Source organism: Chroicocephalus ridibundus, chromosome 2 (assembly GCF_963924245.1).
Source record: "Chroicocephalus ridibundus chromosome 2, bChrRid1.1, whole genome shotgun sequence".
Classification (NCBI taxonomy): Eukaryota; Metazoa; Chordata; class Aves; order Charadriiformes; family Laridae; genus Chroicocephalus; species Chroicocephalus ridibundus.
The window spans coordinates 28,258,403-28,276,923 of NC_086285.1; the positions used below are offsets into that span (position 1 = coordinate 28,258,403).

Genomic DNA, 18,521 nt, shown 5'->3' on the forward strand with positions numbered 1-18,521 from the left:
AGTGTTGGCAGGGCCGGTTTGGCATCCCCGATGCGTCCCGGAGCGGCCGTGCCTCCATCAGGTGCAATGTAAATCCAGAGCAGCGCCTGCTCCTTTTCATTAAGAGCCTTGAGCTCACTGCGGAAAAGATGAAAAGGGCTGGTCATTATCCATTGCATCTGACCCATTCATTTGCTGATGGGCTGGTTTTCATCTCCCTGCCCTGCCTGTAGGCAAGCATCCCCCCATACCCTAATCTGCCTTTTTTTTCATTCTCCACCATTTATTTTCCTGGGGGCCTTGTCAGTGGTGGCTCCGTTCCTTGTTCCTTCCCCATGCCTCGCAGCGCCGCGGATTCAGAAGCGTTAAGAGGTTCCAGCTCACCCTAACAAATTCCAGAAAGTCTGACCGCTTACTACGAAGCCAATGCAGGGAAGGATTTGAGAAAAGCACAATGTAATGAGAGAGCCGGGGAGATGCAGAGCACGGCTGCATCCTGGAGATGTGCGAAGGTGAACGGGAAGGGGAGGCAGGGAGCGTTTGGAAGCCCATTAAATGAGGGCTTATCATCCGATTTATGTAAATCACTTCAAATGCCTTCATTTATTAAAAGTATTAAGCCGCATTACTGTTTGCCTTTGGTCTCCTAATTTGGTTACTAATGTCTAAGACAACTGTTGAAATTAATTTCAAATTAATGTTCCTATATAATTACTTAATGAATCTCACATTCACTGCCCTTAGCTCTCAGTTGACAAAGGATCTCACCCGCCGCATGTAAGAGGTTGGAATACTGACTGTGATTTTAAAACGGTTGCTAAATTACAGTTTGCAAATATTTTACATTTATATCACAAGCTTCATCTTGAAGGATCTCGGCGTGTTTGAAATGTTACATAACATTCATTCTTTAGTAAAATTCCGTCACAAAAACTTTCTGGGCATCAATCTTCTTACTTCCCTGCACGCCTTGGAATGAAATCAAATTTAGCTGTATTATTATGCAAACACAAAATCATACCTGCCTTAAAAGATTATTACTAGGGCTGTAAAGTCAGAGACTTAAAAGATAGGAAATGCTGGAACTGTAGCTCCGTCCAATATAAATGCCTTTTTCCACGCACACGTATTCTCATAGCCTTTAATTTTACGATCATAGATTTTCCTATTCTCGCCCCCTCCCCCAGGGGACTTATTAGTCCTTGCTAGCATTCAAGAAAAAAAAAACAGGGGAAGAAAAAACAAGGTTCAAGAAAAAGCTAGCAGGGGAAGGCAGCGACTTGTGGAGTCTTCGCCTCATTCCTTACAAAAGCTGCAAAGGTTATAATGCGCGTTCCTCCTTTTCTGGGTGGCTGACTTGATACCCCATAAATCCTGATCGGCAGAAATGCTGAATACGCACAGCAGTAACTTAAGCTAAAGAAACATTTGAACGTGCAGAGCATTTTACATATTACTGAACCCAGTGAAACACGAGGTCCTGGGGTCTCATGCCAAGCACTTAAAATTAGCCTACACTTCAAAGAGGGGAAAACGCTTCTCTGTCTCCCAGGGACGGTGGAAAATGTATTAGAGCATTTGCAAAGCACGCAGATGCTGTGATAGAGAGACCCAAACCTACTCGTTCTGTACGGCACGGCATGGACCCAGCGCAATAAGCAGGTAACGGGACACGCTGTGACCCAGGAGCGGAAAGCATCTAGGGAAGCTGTTCCTGCTGTCGTGCAGGCAAGGGGAGGGAGGCAGGGACTCGATGGCAAAACAACAAGGGCTTTTTCTGAGGCAAAAGAGCTGAATTAAAGACTTTCCGGACAGCCTTAATTCTGCCTGCTCGCCATTTTGTGGGCTTATCTGCGACTTTGCATCTCTTCTTACAGCTGTATAGTTTCTTAGGGGTCACGGTAAAGCGAGGGAGCCAAACGCATTAGCAACCATGCACCCTTCAGAGCTTTCCCCCGAATTGGCTGCTTTGCCCTGGGACATCCTCAGGGATGGCACCTAGGCCACAGCACGTCAACCTTCCCCACACTGCAAAACGCCACCCCGACCTTCACGTAGTGGAGAGCTCTAGACGAATGCCACATACCCCAGCATGGCTCAGAGTAACGACGCTCCACTGATGACACTGCGTCCAAGAGTCTCACGGCTTGGCTGAGGGACAGGCTGGTGAGGAGGTTCAGTCCCCAAACACAGGGCAACGTCAACATCTTTGCAACCTGAATCTCCTTCCCACAGCATGGAATGGAAACTACGCAGCAGCCCAGACCCAGATGGTTATCCAGTCCCCGTCCCCACCATGCACACGTCCTACTTTCTTAACCAAAAAGCCCAACATCTCCTGCGCTCAGATCTTTGCCAAACCTCCCTCCCTCCACCACATTCCGACTCTTGATGGGTTGCAGATCCTCCTTCCCAAATCCCTGTCTTCTCTCCCTCACACCCCCAAAGCATTCCCATCTCCCACACTTCATGCATTCCTCAGCTAACAGGGACCGCTGGAACACCTCCAAGAAAGACCTCCAAAGAAAACTTGTCCTAGCACGTCCAACCTAAAAAACTCAAGCGTCCAAGCACGTGGGAAGATTATTTCCTTTTAAAGTTGTGTAACAGGTAAATTAAGGTGAATTGCTACGGTGATATCCTGGACAGCCATCTCAGCTTCCCCTTAAAACACCAAAGCTGTCAAAGGTGAAAAAAAGGGGGAAAAAAAAGTCTAGCTTCAGTCTCAAAAGCAGACAGGTTTGAAAATTTTTAGAAAGAAATCCGAAGTAGAAAGGTTCCTAAGTCATTTTTATACTAGCAAGCTTAAAATAAGAGGAACTGTGTGTCCACACAATAAACTTGAGGGCAAAAAAGAATAGAGTGGTAATTACACAGGCCATCAGCCTCCCTGAAGTACTTGATTTTGCAATAAGCTACACTCTCACACCACTTTGCACATGACTTCTTGTTTACTTCTTTGCACCAAATTCTCTTATGCAGACAGCATTATACAGACTGTATCATCAAACTGACCTTCAAAGCAGCTTCCTTTTTTTTATATTTTTTTTCCAGCTGGGGGTTTTGGGTCACGTGCTAGCAGCCGACGGTTGTAATTGCAAGAGTGCAGAGCCATCAGACCACCTCAACCCAGACTTCCCTTCCAATCCTGCTTTTGTGAAGAAAGCAGAAAAAGATAACTAAAGCGAGACAACCGTGGCTCAGCAAAAACTAAGATTTCTCAAGGCAAAGATGCTTTTCTGCTTCCATGGCTTCCTCCCGCTGCTAGCAGTTGATGTGACAGGGCTGCTTTAGCCAGGTTTCCAGCATCCTGTAACGGAAAGCAGCTGTCCCTAGCCAAAGATTGCTCCAGACATCTCCGTAATTCTCCTGTCATCTTCTTTTGGTCAGTCTCATTACTCAACTTCCCAATATCGATGCGTTAGTAACACCAGCAACCCCACAACTGTACTGAACGTATTTTTTTTCTTACACTCCCAACATGAACTTGGGGACACTTGCATTGCCGTTTGCTGCTCCATATAGACTTTTCATTCGTTCCTTGTCAACATGTGAACTCCAGGACTTTGTATTCTGCTGAATTGGGCTGCCTGAGCCACACGTTTGTGTGAACAAGTCACTCCCTTGGGCACAGGGCACTAAGTGTAAGGGCCTCCCTTTTTTTTTTGTCCCCAAACAGTACAGAACTGGACAAACTGAATCCATCCAACGCTACCCGAAACATTTAGTTCTGCAGAACGATTCAGTTGGCAATAGAAGGTCTCAGGCTTTACAGAGCTATCTTCAGAAAGCAGTAAAGGTCACAGTGAATCTTGCCTCCACCACAAATATAGCATCACCTACAGAATTTGGGGAGGGGGAAGCTTCCTAGCATTTGGCACTAATAAATGCAATTATAACATAAGATACTCAGCTATTTACTTAACAAGTTTCAATTACTTACGTATAGTCCACCAACTAACACCTTCGTTCCGGAAGCTCACTTTAAATAACAATTAAGTCTCTGCTTCTCGACAGTCAACTGCTGAAAAAGCACGCAGCTAATACAAATTCCAGGAGTACATGGCTATACTTGCCCCTTTACTAGAATTATTTATTTTTTTTTTTAAATTTGCAATCATGGCCTACACTTCCAGGATTGCCGTATCTCCCTATGTCTTTGCGTACACCAGCTTTAACAGCTCCTTTGGGGAGGACTCATGGAATTGGTAATAGGTTCTGTAATTTCCACCTTCTGTTTTCTAGTTCAGAGAGTAATCAAATCCAGTCACTACTGCTGTATCTATCTGGTAACTATTTGTTGGCCTGCATGAAATGAGTTGGAAGTTTGATTTCCGTTCTCAGCAGGCGAGTTTGTGCAATACGGATGAGCTGCTGTAACTGGCAAATTGGAGGCAATTTCAGCAGACATTCCTAGGCTTCAATAAGCATGAGAACAGAACTTCTCTCACCTCCAGAGAGGTCTCTTCTTTAACACGCTGGAGAAGTGACAGGGCAAGAATGGAGAGTTTGGATTTCTGCTGTTGTAAGATGCACTTGAAAGTGGGTTTTACCTTTCGAGGCTATCAAACTGGCACCTATGTAAAATTACTAACAAAAGTAAAACAAGTCATTATGAAAGAAAATCTTGAGGCAAAATAAGCTTCATCACTCCCCACAATTCCTTTCTACTTCTGCTGCATTTTAATTGGAATAGACGAGTATTTTATTTCTTTTTGACATCTCCACATCCCCTATGAGATAAATGTCCACTATTTTTCATTCTGTCAATGCTTATCTGGTTCCCTATGATGGGAGCTGGTGCAATGCCATCAGTCACAAAAGATCACTAGTAGCATTCTAGGTAAATCCATGAATTCTGTTGCACAAGGCATTTCAGAACCAAAATACAAGTTACCAGATTAGTAGAGGCTGAACATATGAGTAGGCTAAGATTAAAAACTTTATTTTTTATACAAAACAATAATAAATCCAAGCACATAATGAGCTAAGTGTGTCTTCTCATTTTCCACCTCCTCTTCTTTCCTCAGTATAGTCTATCCACAGTTCAATGTTAAACCACTCCATATTCAGCAAAAACTATGAGGTTTCCATCTTGTATCCATGTTTTTCTAATTCAGCTCTGTATAGAAAAAAAAGATAGGTATATTAAAACACACAAAAAAATACTGTCAGACATTTAAATTTTTAGAAATTAAATATACTGCACATTATGCAATAATTTTAGAATACGAACATGTCATACTGCTTTTTGGTTCATACTAATAACCTTAACCTCACTTACTCTACAGTTCTTCAACTTCAGTTTAGTATCTTAGATCACTAGAAGTGACTTCTAAGTGAAAAATTCAAACACTTGTTTTAATCATAGATATTGTACTCAGACCCACCATAGCTGGAGGACAACTATATGGTGCAAAGCAGCACCTGTGAGCCTGCAACAACTCCAGACACATTAGAAAAAACAATTATCTTATACCAGCTATTCTCAAGATTTCCTTAAACCAAATGAGCTCACTAACATGAGCTATTTAAATGCATGTACTTCCAAAATAATTGTAGCTTTTTCTTTGTTTGTTTTAAATCAAAATACCAGAGCACACTATTTTTAAATCTTGGTGCAATGCACCTTCCAGTGAACAATTCTGAAGAAAAGGATTGCTCTGTCAGGATTGTTAGCTGTTGCCAGGATAGTAAGTCAGCAACCGCAAATGTTATCGCCCCTGCCCTGTCCCCGCTTTGCTTCTCACCTGCCTCCAAACACACCAAAGAGAACTGAATCCTGTTTTATCTCCTAGTCTTAGCATATGTGTATCTAGATACAGTAGTCCAAATCTCTAAAAATATTTCAGGTTAGTTTACATATGTAGTAGTGGAATTTTAGAAGCGAAGACTGCAGCATTTTCTAAGGATGAAATAAAAACATGCTGCAACCAAGCAACATTGCAAACTATCATTTTAACACTAGTATGCAGTCAACAATACTACAGGCTACAATTAAGGCACAGTTACTGAAGGTTTGTCGAGACCAACTGTGTTTATTGAGAATTACACTATCCCTTGAAAGTCTGTTTCACTATGTATCAGCTTGTTTTCCAATATTACAGTTTAACTGCCTTTCAATCTTATTAGAAACAACTATACCAAAGACTATTTTTGTATCTTCTACAGAAAGGATCCCTTTGACTAGAGGACAATGAGTGAGATCAACCCAGGAACGTTTAAGCAGTCTGTATTACAGACAGTCTGCTCCTCATGCAACATACTGGGAGATTAATTATAAAATGTGAGTTTGTATTGATGCTTGAAACAGTTTAAATTAGAAAGTAAAGGATTAACTGAAACTACAAGTGACAAAGAGGATTACACAACTGGATTACAGGTATCCAAATTGCTATCACTTTTTTTAAAGCACGTTATGAACAATTACTTTGCTATTGTTGCTCATAAACAGCATGCTCATCACACACAAGAAGGGAACCTTAACATTAATATAGATACCCGATCTCTGGAAAATTTGTCCATTTGGATAAAGAACAGCAATGCTATTTGAAGGTATAGAAAAAAAATTTGTAACAACACATTTTGCACACCAAAGCACAGAAGAAGTAATCTTGGATCCTTTGCCTTTGATCTTTGCAGTACAGGTCAGAATTTTCACATACACGTAGAAAAGTCCATAGAAAAGGAATTAAATTGAAAAAGTGTCAACTGCATCACAATTTGCAGAGATCTTTGTATTAACTTGTGTAACACCACAAAAGCCTGAACATGTCAATGACATTAGGCATATTTCAGGGATGGCAGTACAATTATTAAAAGATGAAATGCTGATCAGTACTCCAAACTGTGCTGTAATCCCCTCCATCTGGTTTTGAAAAGCTTTAGATAGAAAAGCACAAAGCAGAGCTTTCATTTATTCCAGTTTCAGATCTCTATTTTTTTAAAGTAAGCAGATTTCAAACTCTCAGATATTAACTAAACAATGCCATTTTAAATATTTTATCCATCTTCCAGAACAGTAAATTTAAAATAAGATTACCTTAACTGATTCGAGAAATCATCTTCAACATTGTCATCATCCCAATTGTCTTCCCAGACATGTGCATCTTCATCTTCATCTAAACCAGTCCAATCTAAAGACAGGAAAAGAGGTCTAAATATCTTCTGCTGCATTGCTTTGGTACCCTGTCTTATTGACAGATTAGCTCAGCCTCTGGGGTAAGGTAGACTTCAGCTGGTAAGAAATTTCTCACTTTAACAGAAAAGTCTGTATCATATACAAGTGTTTATGAGATCAAAAAGCAGAGAAAGATCTAAAAAAAAAAAACACTGCACAATTTCTCATATTATAATAGAAATGCAACTTGGTAAAAAAAATCATTACACGCTTCACATCATGGCTTGCAGGATTACACATTCGTAAGGGACATTTTGCATACAAATGGGCAAGCTGTAGCACCATTGTGAAAAGAAAGCAATATTGATTCCTAAAAGCTCAACAAAAACCGTACGATTCCAGGTTTGTATTTAAATACCTTTTTTCCTGATTAAAAAAGTAAATACATATCAAATGCTTTTGCCAAAACACACGCACATAGATGCTCAGTTCACTGAGATCAGATGCTGACAGTTTATGGATAAAGGCCAAAAATGTATCTGTGATGCAGAAGCAAAGGCAAATTGAAAGAGGCATCTGCAAACAGTAGTTGCTACCCATAACCACCTACTTCTGGGCTCCCAAAAGAGCAGAAGCTGTTTCCTTACAGAGGCAGGACACTAAATGTCCATTTGCTAACTTAATTTTTCTTTTTCTTATAATCTGGCACATCACCCTTGACAAATTACTGACCATCCACTTAATGCTTCATTATAAAAAAAAAAAAACCGCTCAAACTAGTTAGTTAGAAAAATAACAAAAATGAAAAATCAATAAGGCTCAAAATTTCTGTGTAAATACAAGTCAGTTTACTTGACTGAGGAACAGTTTCTCAGCTTTCTTCTACTGACAGACACCAAGTTTTTTCTAACATTACCAAAATAACAAGCACCTCAATTTTTTACACTTGTGACCTTGTACTTCTCAAAGTCTCTTAGTATATTTAAAGAGGTAACACTGTTCTTCCCCTTACAATTCAGTAAATCATCTGCTGCCCATCCAGACTAAGGCCCGAAGTAACATTAAGCACTGATAGATGTATGCGGGGGGGGGGGGGGGGGGGCGGAGCTAGTAGGGTAAAAGATTAAACTAATTCACTGTCAATAACACCATCGTTTGTAAGAATGAGGGTTGGTCCTTGGATTTTCTCCTCCTTTTTCATACATTAACAGTCAACAAAATTAATATTTGAGATTCACCAGGACAAGAAAATACATTTGTAACTGATTAAAGACACACACACCGTAGAAGGCATCACAATTAAACTTCCCAACTGAAATAAATTATATAATAGGAATAAATGAAGGAGCATAGAAACCCTACTGGTCCCAAGAACAGCAAAAGAAGGAACTGGGAAGAAAAAGTGAAGAAAAAATGCAGTATAAAAAAATGCAGTGTTTCAATTAAGTTGTACTGCTAGTTGCTCAAAGGGAAGTATTTTTACTTTAGAACTACCTGCGATAAGCTTTGCCTATTTACACACAATGGATTTTTTTTCATCAAAATAAAAAAGCTTTACCACTTATTTATCTGGATTTCAAAGATACAAAAAAACAAAGCTCAAAACAGTTTAAACTGAACACAAAGTCAAACTTTTCTATCTACTAACATACAAGTAGCTCAGACAGATCTACACATTTGAAAAAAAAAATGAAAAAAAGAAAAATCCTATTAACTAGTATCCAGCACAACAAGCAGCAGCTTCAATCATAAAAGGTCAGTTGGGGAGACTGTGAAAACATGCTCCAAATCACACTGAGCGAAGAAGAGTCACAAAGGCCCCACATCATCTTCCACACTGGGGGTGGTGGTGAGTGAAAGTAAAGCCTAAATTATATTCTCTTTGCTGTAGCTACAAGAGTCTACAGTATCTACAGTGTTGACACTATACCCCAGAATTGCATACTAAAGTTATTATTCCCAGCTACATTAGATGCTTGTGACTAAATACAAGTAAAAAATGATAGAGCATTATCTGGCATTGAAAATATTAAGAGCCTGCTACCATTAAGTATCACTAACATACACCAAAATTACAAAATCAATTTTGATAAACTTGTCATGGCTGGACTCCTTAACAAAATATATTTTAATATACTGATCACTGATTGCCATATTTTGCACTTGGGCAAGGAAAACAAAAACCAGTTTTTAGAGCAGAGGATAAAAAACCTAAAATCCTATCATTTTACACATTACATTTTACATCTTGAAAAGCACTGTACAAGAAGTTTTTAAGTGACCAATTCACATACACTTGAATCTATTATGCTGTACTTGAAATAAACTGTCCTATAAAAACAAGACACATCTGCTTTTGATATATAAACTTGATTTGATAAATTGTTTGAAGAAAAGTTTTATGTCAGAATAAAAGAAATTCCCAAAAAGCCAATGTTTTTATCCCTTAACATAAGTTTGCGTTATCCAATTTCCTTTGGATCAAAACTGGGTAATAGAACACATAGTTTTTCTGCTGCATAGGAAGTGGTGTTCTAATTTGAAAGAACAACAATTCGGCATGGCTTTGAGCACATATTTGTCATGATTCTTTCCTAAGTACTGAAGATAACATTCAAAGTGGTCTGAACATTCTTTATAATCTCTCAACGTTATTATCTCACTTGAGGATTTAAACGGGCCTCTTTAGAGGTTCTTATTTTTTGCAAGACAGATTAGCAAGAAGCCTGATTGTGGTCACTCCTTAATAAATCTCTGTTCTACCCAGGAAGTTTGCACAGTACTTGGTTTCAGTAGTACAGCTAGATTCAAGTAGAATTAATTTCACCTTCTATAGCAGCAATTCAGTGCTCTGACCAATCCAAGGTTCAGAAGCATGCTTCAAAGACTTCCTTAAACTTAATTTACGTTATATAAGATAAACATTTTTTGCCTGTTTAGGAAACAGGCCTGTTATGGAAAAGGTGGGCTAGTCTTGTCAGTTTAGTTTAGCTATCATTTCAACGATGTTAATAACTTTTTCCATCAATAAGTGCGAAAATAATATTTGTACCAGTACTGAAAGACTCAGAACACCTAAGGCTTGTAAGGCCACAAAAAAAAAAAAAAAAGAAAAAATATCATGTATAATGAAGACATTACAGAAGAAAAACCCCTGACACTTCATCCATTATGTTTTGTATCATTTCTCATTAACCATGGCTTCAGACAATTCCCAGAATTAAAGGCACAGATGAAACAATCACGCCCTAACAGGGATCTTGTCAAGACTGTATCTGTAAAAGGACCCCGAGTTGTTTTATTGAAGTCCAGATTTAAGCTCCTCATTCAATATATTTGTACCTACGAAAAGCAAACCAACACATAAACATTTGTGCTTCAAAAGGCAAAGAGATTCAGAATAGCTGCAGAGTGCGTTATTTCCTTTTCACGGGTTTTTTTTCCACCTTGCCCCCCGTTCCCAGCCCTCAGCCTGGTTCTCGCCCCCACCGCGGCGGCGCAGCCCGCTTCCCCCGCGCTGGTTCCCCACTCCCCCGCACGATGACACAGCACTCGGACCGCGACCTGCCCAGCACCGGGACACCGCCACAGCTGGGCACAGCCCGCGGGCCCCTGCTCCGCCACAGCTCTGGCAGGGCTGTAGCCCCGCACCCCTCGCCGGGACGAGGGAAGGAGGCAGGAAGCCGCGGGGCACCGGGAAGCTACCCCATAAGAACACGGCCGAAGCGGTGCCTGCGGGGAGGCACCGCACCGCCCCAGAGACCCCCGAGGCCTCTCCGCGGTCAGGGACCCACTGACACACCGCGCCCCGGCCCCGCCGCCGCCGCCCGCCGCAGGCCGCACGGTCCTTCCTCGCCTCAGCCCACCGGCCCGGAGCAGGCCGCGGCCTACATGCGGAACCGCCACCACCGCCGCCGCCGCCTCCTCTCCCCCCGTCCCCGGCCTCGCCCCTAACCGGCACCTTCGGCCGGGAACTCCTCAAACTCGTCGTCCTCCTCCAGGAGCCCCAGGTCCACCGGCTGCTTCTTCTCCGACATGCTCGGCCTGCCGCCCCAGCGCCGCGTACCCGCCGCCCGCGGAGACCGATGGGAGACCGGCCTGCCACTACCGCGCCTGCGCCCCGCCGGCAACCGGCTGCCGGCCGCTCCGCCCCCTCTCGCCGCCCCGCCTCCCCCGGACGGGGCCGCCTCACACCGCACCCCTCCCCGCCGGCCCGGCACGCCCTGCCCCGGCGCTGCCTCCCTGCTCCCCTCAGGGCGGCCTCCCTGGCGCCGGCTGGGCCTGGCTCCTCGCCGCTGCCCCGGAGCCCGGCCGCACCGGCCGCCGGCTGCCGCCTCCGGCGCCGTTGGGCAGCTCCGGCTGCAGCCGCGGCCCGCCCTGACCCCCGGGGCGCGGTGAGGGAGCAGGTGCTGGAGGAGAGGAGAAAGGCCGCCGCCGCCTGTGCCTGCCCCTGGCCGCCGTGAGGGCTCCGGCGGCTGCCGCCACACCGGAGGGTCGCCGGGCCGGGTCTGCTGGCGGCGAGGGTGGATTGGTCTCCCCGGAGCTGGCTGGCGTGCGGCACCGACCGAAGCCGAGGAAAGATGCCCGGTGTGGAAGGCGCCGGGTGTATTTTCAATACTGTGGGTGGAATAAATCTGTCCGCCGCAAGATGAAAGGACACAAGCCACCACCACTGAACACATCTGTTTTCCTTACTTATTCTCTTTCACTATTGATTTATATTTGGGCAAAGCCTACCAAGTATTGGCCTTCTGTCCTTCTAATCTATAACCTGTGTTGGTTTGTTGGTTGTTTTTTTTCTTTCTGGCATTTTAACATTGTTTCAAAACTTAATCTAATTTACTGTCTTTTAAATTCCTTGCCCATCACATCAGAGAAGGAAGGAAGCAGCTTGAAAGGGAGATTATGACTAAACTATTCAGTAAGAGTTGGGATGTAACATGAAAGATAGAAATGCCTTGTTTTTTAAATGTTCCAAAGTGTATTCATTTCACTTAATTCTAGATTCTGTTGATGATTTAAACAAAGGCAAAGTTCAATGCCTACTAGCCTGAACAAGTTTGTGCATGTGGCGGCTGCGATGGCTTCTCTGTAGGCGATCACCTTGTAACAGTACTGCCAGCCTGGTGGAGGGGCTGGGTTTTTTTGTCCCTCGCTCCGTGAAAAGCAGGTTCACGATACAATGACTTGCACAGCTGGGTTATACCGTGTCCTCGGTTTAAAGTCAGGGAAACAATGAACAAAAAACTGGTGTGGGAACGTATGTATAGTTCAGTTTCAATCCTCTATAAGCATGTTCTGGCATGCGGCCACAGTTAAGGCAAGGTGGGAAGTGAGCCCTTCTGCCAGATGAAAGGTCTAATCGAGCGGTCACATTTTCTTTTTGTGTGAAGGAAGGACTGGCTGACACTGATGATTGTGAAAAGTATCAAAACTCCAGTTTAATAAATCAATATGTGGAATCTAGTTGTAACTTGGCTGGGATTTGTATTGAGCCATGCATTTTGTAATAGTAGATACCCTGCTCTATCCAGAGAGTACAAGATAAAGTCATAAAGTGGATCAAAAGCTTGCAAAGATCCATGATCATTCAGTTACTAAGGCCCATATTCAAACTCTCTAGTTTTTGCCGTAGCTAGAACTAGACTATGGAGTTTGCGGCGCATTGGGGAATACTGAGATGCTCAACTGCACCTAGGTTATCTGAGAAAAAAATGTAACTTGGAAACTCCTATGGACAAGTAGCTTCAAGTAGCCCTGGAGCAGGAAGCAGCCTGAACTTGTTTTGAAGACTTTACCTACATATCTGCTGTGGAGAGAAGATACAGCAGTCCTTTCCACCCCCTTTTCTCCTCCTCCTCTGCCGAGCTGCTGGCTAGGAAGCTCTGGAGTGCCAGCAGAGAGAAGAATCTGTACTTCCCAAGGGAATACAGCTGACCACTGCATAGGAAAACAAGGAAAATAAAGGACTCTTGAAGTGGTGTCTTACTTACGTGGGGACTGACAACAGTCAGTCTCAGATCTGAGTCCTCCTTTGCATTTGCCATCTATGGAGCTGAGTATTCCCATATCACCAGTAAACCGAATTTGATCTCATGTTGTCACAAAAGTCCATAGTGTCAAATTCTCCTCCTTTTATTATAAATCTCACAATTTTTGATGGTTCTTTAAAATTCGTGGGTTTGGGAGTTTTGTGGTTAAATAAGGAGTTTAGCTCTTGTTTAAAAAGGAGAAAAATAAGTTTCTAGCCCAAGCAATTCAAAATAAGCTTGAAAATATGAACAAAAAGTATTTCAGATTTACCTGTTTTACTTGTAAGATTGCTTTAAAATAATGGATTTTAAAATAAAAACTAAATCCATTGTTTTAAGTCCAATACCACAGGTTTTAGAAGCCTGGAATTTGCATTACTTTATCTAGCCTTTCTAGCAGATGAATGCATGGATGCAGAGCTCACTGTAATTCCCCAAACCCTTTAACTCTCTGCTAGTAAGGTCTCCACGGGCAAAGGTATCTCTCATGCCATGTTTCTCGCATCAAGGTAGGCCCATCCTACGTTGCCTGAAGGACCTGGTCAGTGAGGCATTCTCTAAGCCAGACCACCAGACCTTGCAGGTAGAGGTGCCCAGCGGGCAAGGTGAGAGGCTTGCCTTCAAATCTCCACTGTGTCCAAGTTGGATTTGACCTGATGTCAAAGCTGAGTGCCACAACCACCAGGCTGTTTGCTGGTTATTTGGGGATCAGGCTTTTTCTCTCTTCCAAAGTATATTCAGGTATTTTCACTCATGGTGGAGCAGATTTGACAAGTAACTAACTCAGTCTGCAACACCAAATAGAAATTCTCCTGGGAGCTGGTTGACCTGGGTGACATACCATATCCCAGATGCATGCTCTTAACCACCAGACTATACAGTAAACAAGTAGAAAGAACTTATTCTGCAGGTAGTTGTTAGAAAATCCTGATTTTAGTGCCAGTCTTGTGACTGTGATTGTGCGAAGATGATCAAGGGACTGGAGCATCTCTCTTATGAGGAAAGCTGAGAGACCTGGGTCTGTTTAACCCGGAGAAGAGAAGACTGAGAGGGGATCTCATCAATGCTTAGAAATTTCTAAAGGGCAAGTGTCAAGAGTATGGCGCTAGACCCTTTTCAGTGGTGTCCGAAGACAAGGGGCAATGGACACAAACTGGAACACAGGAAATTCCGTCTGAACACGAGGAAAAACTTAGTTACTTTGAGGGTGCCAGAGCACTGGAACAGGCTGCCCTGAGAGGCTGTGGAGTCTCCTTCTCTGAAGATATTCGAAACCCACCTGGACATGATCCTGTGCTTCCTGCTCTAGGTGACCCTGCTTTGGCAGGGGGCTGGACTAGATGATCTCTAGAGGTCCCTTCCAACCCTTACTCTTCTGTGATTCTGTGATTTCTTAGCAGAGGCACGGTCTTAAATCATATTTTCTTAAAGTTTCTTACTGACATTCTCAGGTAGCTTCCTACTCAGTCTGTAGGCTTTGCATATCCCATACCTTACTGACCCCAGGAAACATGTGAGGAACTTGCTTTTCTCCACTGAGAAAAGACATCTTTGAATTCCACAAAGCATCATAGCACCTAAAAATTTGGTGATGCAGTTTATAATACTCAGGCCTTTTGATGACCCTAGCCCCATTGACTAGTCTTAATGCTTTAGAGAAAAGAGCATAAGGATTCAGCTGCCTGGAATAGATTTTCCAGTGTGAAAAGATATCTGAAAGTTACAGGAGAGTGCCCAAGCCCCATGTATGGCTGGAGCTTGATAGTTTCTTAGGTGGACCATCAAGAATAAGAGTTGCCTTTCAGCATCTCAGCAGTCAGAGTGGGAAAAGGCACTTGTATCTAATCAGAACATACTGTCATTGATTTTCTTTTTATCCTTCCCCTGTTGTAGTCCCAAGACTGGTGGCAATCTTTACAGTCACCAAGCCTGTGTCTGGCATGGACGGAGGATGCACAGAGCAAGAAATAGTTTTGATCAAATTAGGAAGGCACTTCCTACATTCCCAAAAGAGCGTAAGAGATCTGCTTTCTTGGAGCTGCAGCCCCTCTGCAGCAGCTACATGCTGAATAGATTGGTTTTCCAAGATCAACAGCCTGACACTACCAGGTGCTTCAGCAGAGATGTCTGTATGCCTATTCCATGGAAATTAAAGGAAAAAAATCCTATAGATTTCAATGGTTCGGGATATGAGCATCTCTATTAAAACCTTAACTTAAATATACCCTTAACTGGTAGCATGTTTGAAATAATTGAACAAGACAATCCTACGCGACTCATCAGTCCCTCTATTATTCTTTCCAGAGCTGCACAGCAGCTATTTACTCAATATGATTTGTTTTAATTTTTTTATTCAGCATGTTTTATGCATTAGTATCAGAAAAGCTTGTCTTTCTCTTGGCAAATGTTACTGCAAGTTGTCTGGCAGGGAGGTGAGATTATGTAGATTTATTTATTCAGAGTGTAATTTGCATAAATGAAAAATGGAAATAGAGCATTTTTCTGAATTAAAGCCTTTTTTTTTCTTCAAGGTGAAACAAAAATGTGTGTAGTACACTAGTTCAGATTTCCAGGTCTTTTTTAGGGGGACTATTAGTCATTTCTTTGCCTAGGGCCATTTTCTTTCACTTGGATGCTCTAATGCCTGAAAGCATATTCTGAGGAAATGATTAAGAAGAGGAATTAGAACAGATCGGAAATGAATTTGCTTATAAGCAGTTAAAGATGTCCTCTTGAAAAAAATCTCAGAGCCATGTTAAGGATTTTAGGCACCCTGGGTAAACTGTTGGTTTGGAGGTCTGCGTGGTCCCAGGCTACCAAAGAGTGCCTATTCAGAGAAACCCTATACTGCCAAGAAAATTGGCACTGTGTGTATTTGATCCAGCTGGCCTCGTCAACAGAATGTGAAATCCATGTGCACAGGCACTACATCTAATGGACCACCAGCTCGGACACATCTGGCTCAGACCAGTGGTGCCCACACAGTTTATCTGGATGTGAGAGGGACTCTCTTACAGTCCAGGCTGTTGGATATCCAGGAAAGAACCTAGTTCCCAAAAAAAAAAAATACAGGAAAGCTTATTACCCTTGTAACTGTTCAGAATGCAAGAGTTAACCATGCAGAGCAGCACACTTATCCTGCTTTATACAGCATATCTGGCAGTCCAAGCGCTGGTTAGTGCATGCTAGGAATCCCTTCAGAGCTGGCATTCTGTGTCTCAGGATAGCACTGCATTTCATACTGTTGGTTTTTGGATTAAATTGGAGAAAAAAACATATCCTACATTGAGTGCATCCGGACGTTAGGAGTGGATTGCCCCACTTCTTTCAATAGCTCTGTGCAGCTCTGGACCCATGGCATTATTCCTGAGGTCAGTGCCTTGGGTTTGCCACTATTTATTTATTCTTGTCTGCAGAGGTCCTCTTTTTCTCTCCAGCTGCTCCATCATTCACCAGCACCTCTGTAGCCCACCCTGCTCCCACAGCCCATCCCTTTTCACAGTTGACCCTCGCTGAGGTCAGGATGCGATTAGGTGGCTGGAGATCATAAGGAATATTAATCACAAGGAACACTTAGATGTTGCTTTACAGACTTCCTTATGTGAAATACACTGTGGCAAGCTATCGGGTTACCAGTGGCTGAAAAAGAAACAGTTCTCTCTTTACCCTTGACAGTCAAAAGAAAGTTTGATTTATTTTCTCATTTTCAGTTAGTCTAAAGGCAGCTGGGCAGTATTGCTACAAAGCTCTAGCTGTGTGTCATTGTAATAGGGGCAATATGTTTGTTCACTTCTGCTCTCTTCCTCTGTCTAATTGTTCTATTGTCTTTTTGTTTTCTCTCCACATTTGGGCTGGCAAAATGTCTCTCTGCGTTTAGCCCTCTAGCCAAAACTTAACGGGCTCCTAATCAAGAACTAACACCACCAGCAGGCTATTTCCTGTCTTTGTTTACCAGTCCCGGTATCATCTTTCTTCTCCGCTCAGTCCATCATAGCAAATTTTCACCATTATTTTCCCCAGAATCTTGCCCCCATACAGGGTGCAGGAAGCTTTCTATATATTGTTCCCCTTTCATTTTCTGGCCACTTGATCTCTGGCCTCCCAGCTTTACATCCCAAAAAAGTAGCAGATGCATCCAGAAACAGATTTAGAAAAGCCAAGTAATCCTGGGATAGCCACATATTCCATGTGGCTGTATCAGCAGAATGTTTATTACCGAGCCTCAATGCAAATTGTATTGATGTTTTGGACATATAAGGGGTAATCACAATGTGATTAATTACTAGGTAGTGTTCACCACGACTTGCATTTCCATGCAAATATCAAGACTGTCAGGGTACAATTCAGTTGCCTAAACAAACGTTTCTAACGTTGGTTGAGATGCCCTAAAACACGGGGCTGCCTGATGTACTCGGGGAGACCTTGGCCCTTCCCAATGGCAGTTGGAGATGAGGCAAAATACCCCAGGGTTTCTAAAATGGTACCACCTGCCTGTGTTTAAGCAACCAAATTACACTCCTACCGTACGCTGGAATAACTGCTGGTGGTGCTTGAGTGTCATTTTCGTGTGCTTGCACAACTGCCTTTGTTTATTTCTGCCAAGTCTATCCTGAGAATACTACACTGCGGTAACCTCAACATGAGATATTCACTAGATAGGTTAGTATGAATCATTAGGAATCAGGTGAACAGAGTAGGCCTTTTTTTTTTCCATTTAAAACATCCTTCTGCCTTTACATATCTAGATAGTGGCTAAGGTGTGGCCAGGATGAAGTTCAACCCAAATAAAACCAAATATCATAGCCTGGGAAGAATTACCAAGCATTATTTCTGATGTTTTAATCGGTAAGCAGGGCTACTCCTCATTAGCAGTCCTGGCAAGATGAAGGGCTTATTGATATCTAGACCATTTCAAGGGTGAGAATCAGGCCACTGAACTTCAGGCCACCCTCCCCTTAGGGAGCTTACGCAGACAGCCAGCCCCTCTGTACTCTCAGTTCAGAAAACAGAGAGAAATGGGTTCTTCCAGGTGGAGATTTAGAGAACCTGTGTTAAGCAGCAGCCCTGAAATGTAATTTGAAGGGACCCGTCTCATCTCTGACTATATTAGGAGCCTAGGAAGCCTTGCCCTGTAATTATATGCTGAAAGACACAGGACGTAAATAATCTCTTACAAGTTTGAGTAACAGCAGGCACCTTCGTTGGCCACATTTTTCCCTCTGGCAAAGTTACTGCAGGGCATTTTTAGCCCAAAATGTATCTGGTTAGCTCCCTTATCAGCTCAGCTCTCCCCCCGGGGGGCTTCACCCGTGTGTCTGGTGGGAGCTGGCAGTGGCAGTTCCATGTCACTCGGAGCTTACTGCTGCATGTTGGCTTTTCCGTGCCAGTAG

At 43.0% G+C, this 18,521-nt stretch overlaps 1 protein-coding gene across 1 annotated transcript; it reads right to left on the reverse strand.

Annotated features, from left to right (window-relative positions):
* Positions 1–4,903: 4,903 nt before the first annotated feature.
* On the reverse strand, positions 4,904–11,242 carry SEM1 (SEM1 26S proteasome subunit). The gene is made up of 3 exons (XM_063324883.1): positions 11,061–11,242; positions 7,022–7,115; positions 4,904–5,101 (listed from the first exon to the last, which is right to left on the reverse strand). Exons 1-3 carry the CDS (start codon positions 11,134–11,136, stop codon positions 5,059–5,061), a joined length of 213 nt encoding a protein of 70 aa, XP_063180953.1. The 5' UTR covers positions 11,137–11,242; the 3' UTR covers positions 4,904–5,058.
* Between the last annotated feature and the right edge of the window lie 7,279 nt (positions 11,243–18,521).

What these genes read in the sequence shown, in the direction of transcription:
- SEM1 (XM_063324883.1), bottom strand. Translation starts at nt 11,136, where the DNA reads ATGTCGGAGAAGAAGCAGCCGGTGGACCTGGGGCTCCTGGAGGAGGAC. An exon ending in TGAGGAGTTCCCGGCCGAAG is followed by an intron (nt 7,116 to 11,060) that starts GTGCCGGTTAGG and finishes TCCTGTCTTTAG; the next exon opens with ATTGGACTGGTTTAGATGAA. An exon ending in GATTTCTCGAATCAGTTAAG is followed by an intron (nt 5,102 to 7,021) that starts GTAATCTTATTT and finishes TTTTCTATACAG; the next exon opens with AGCTGAATTAGAAAAACATG.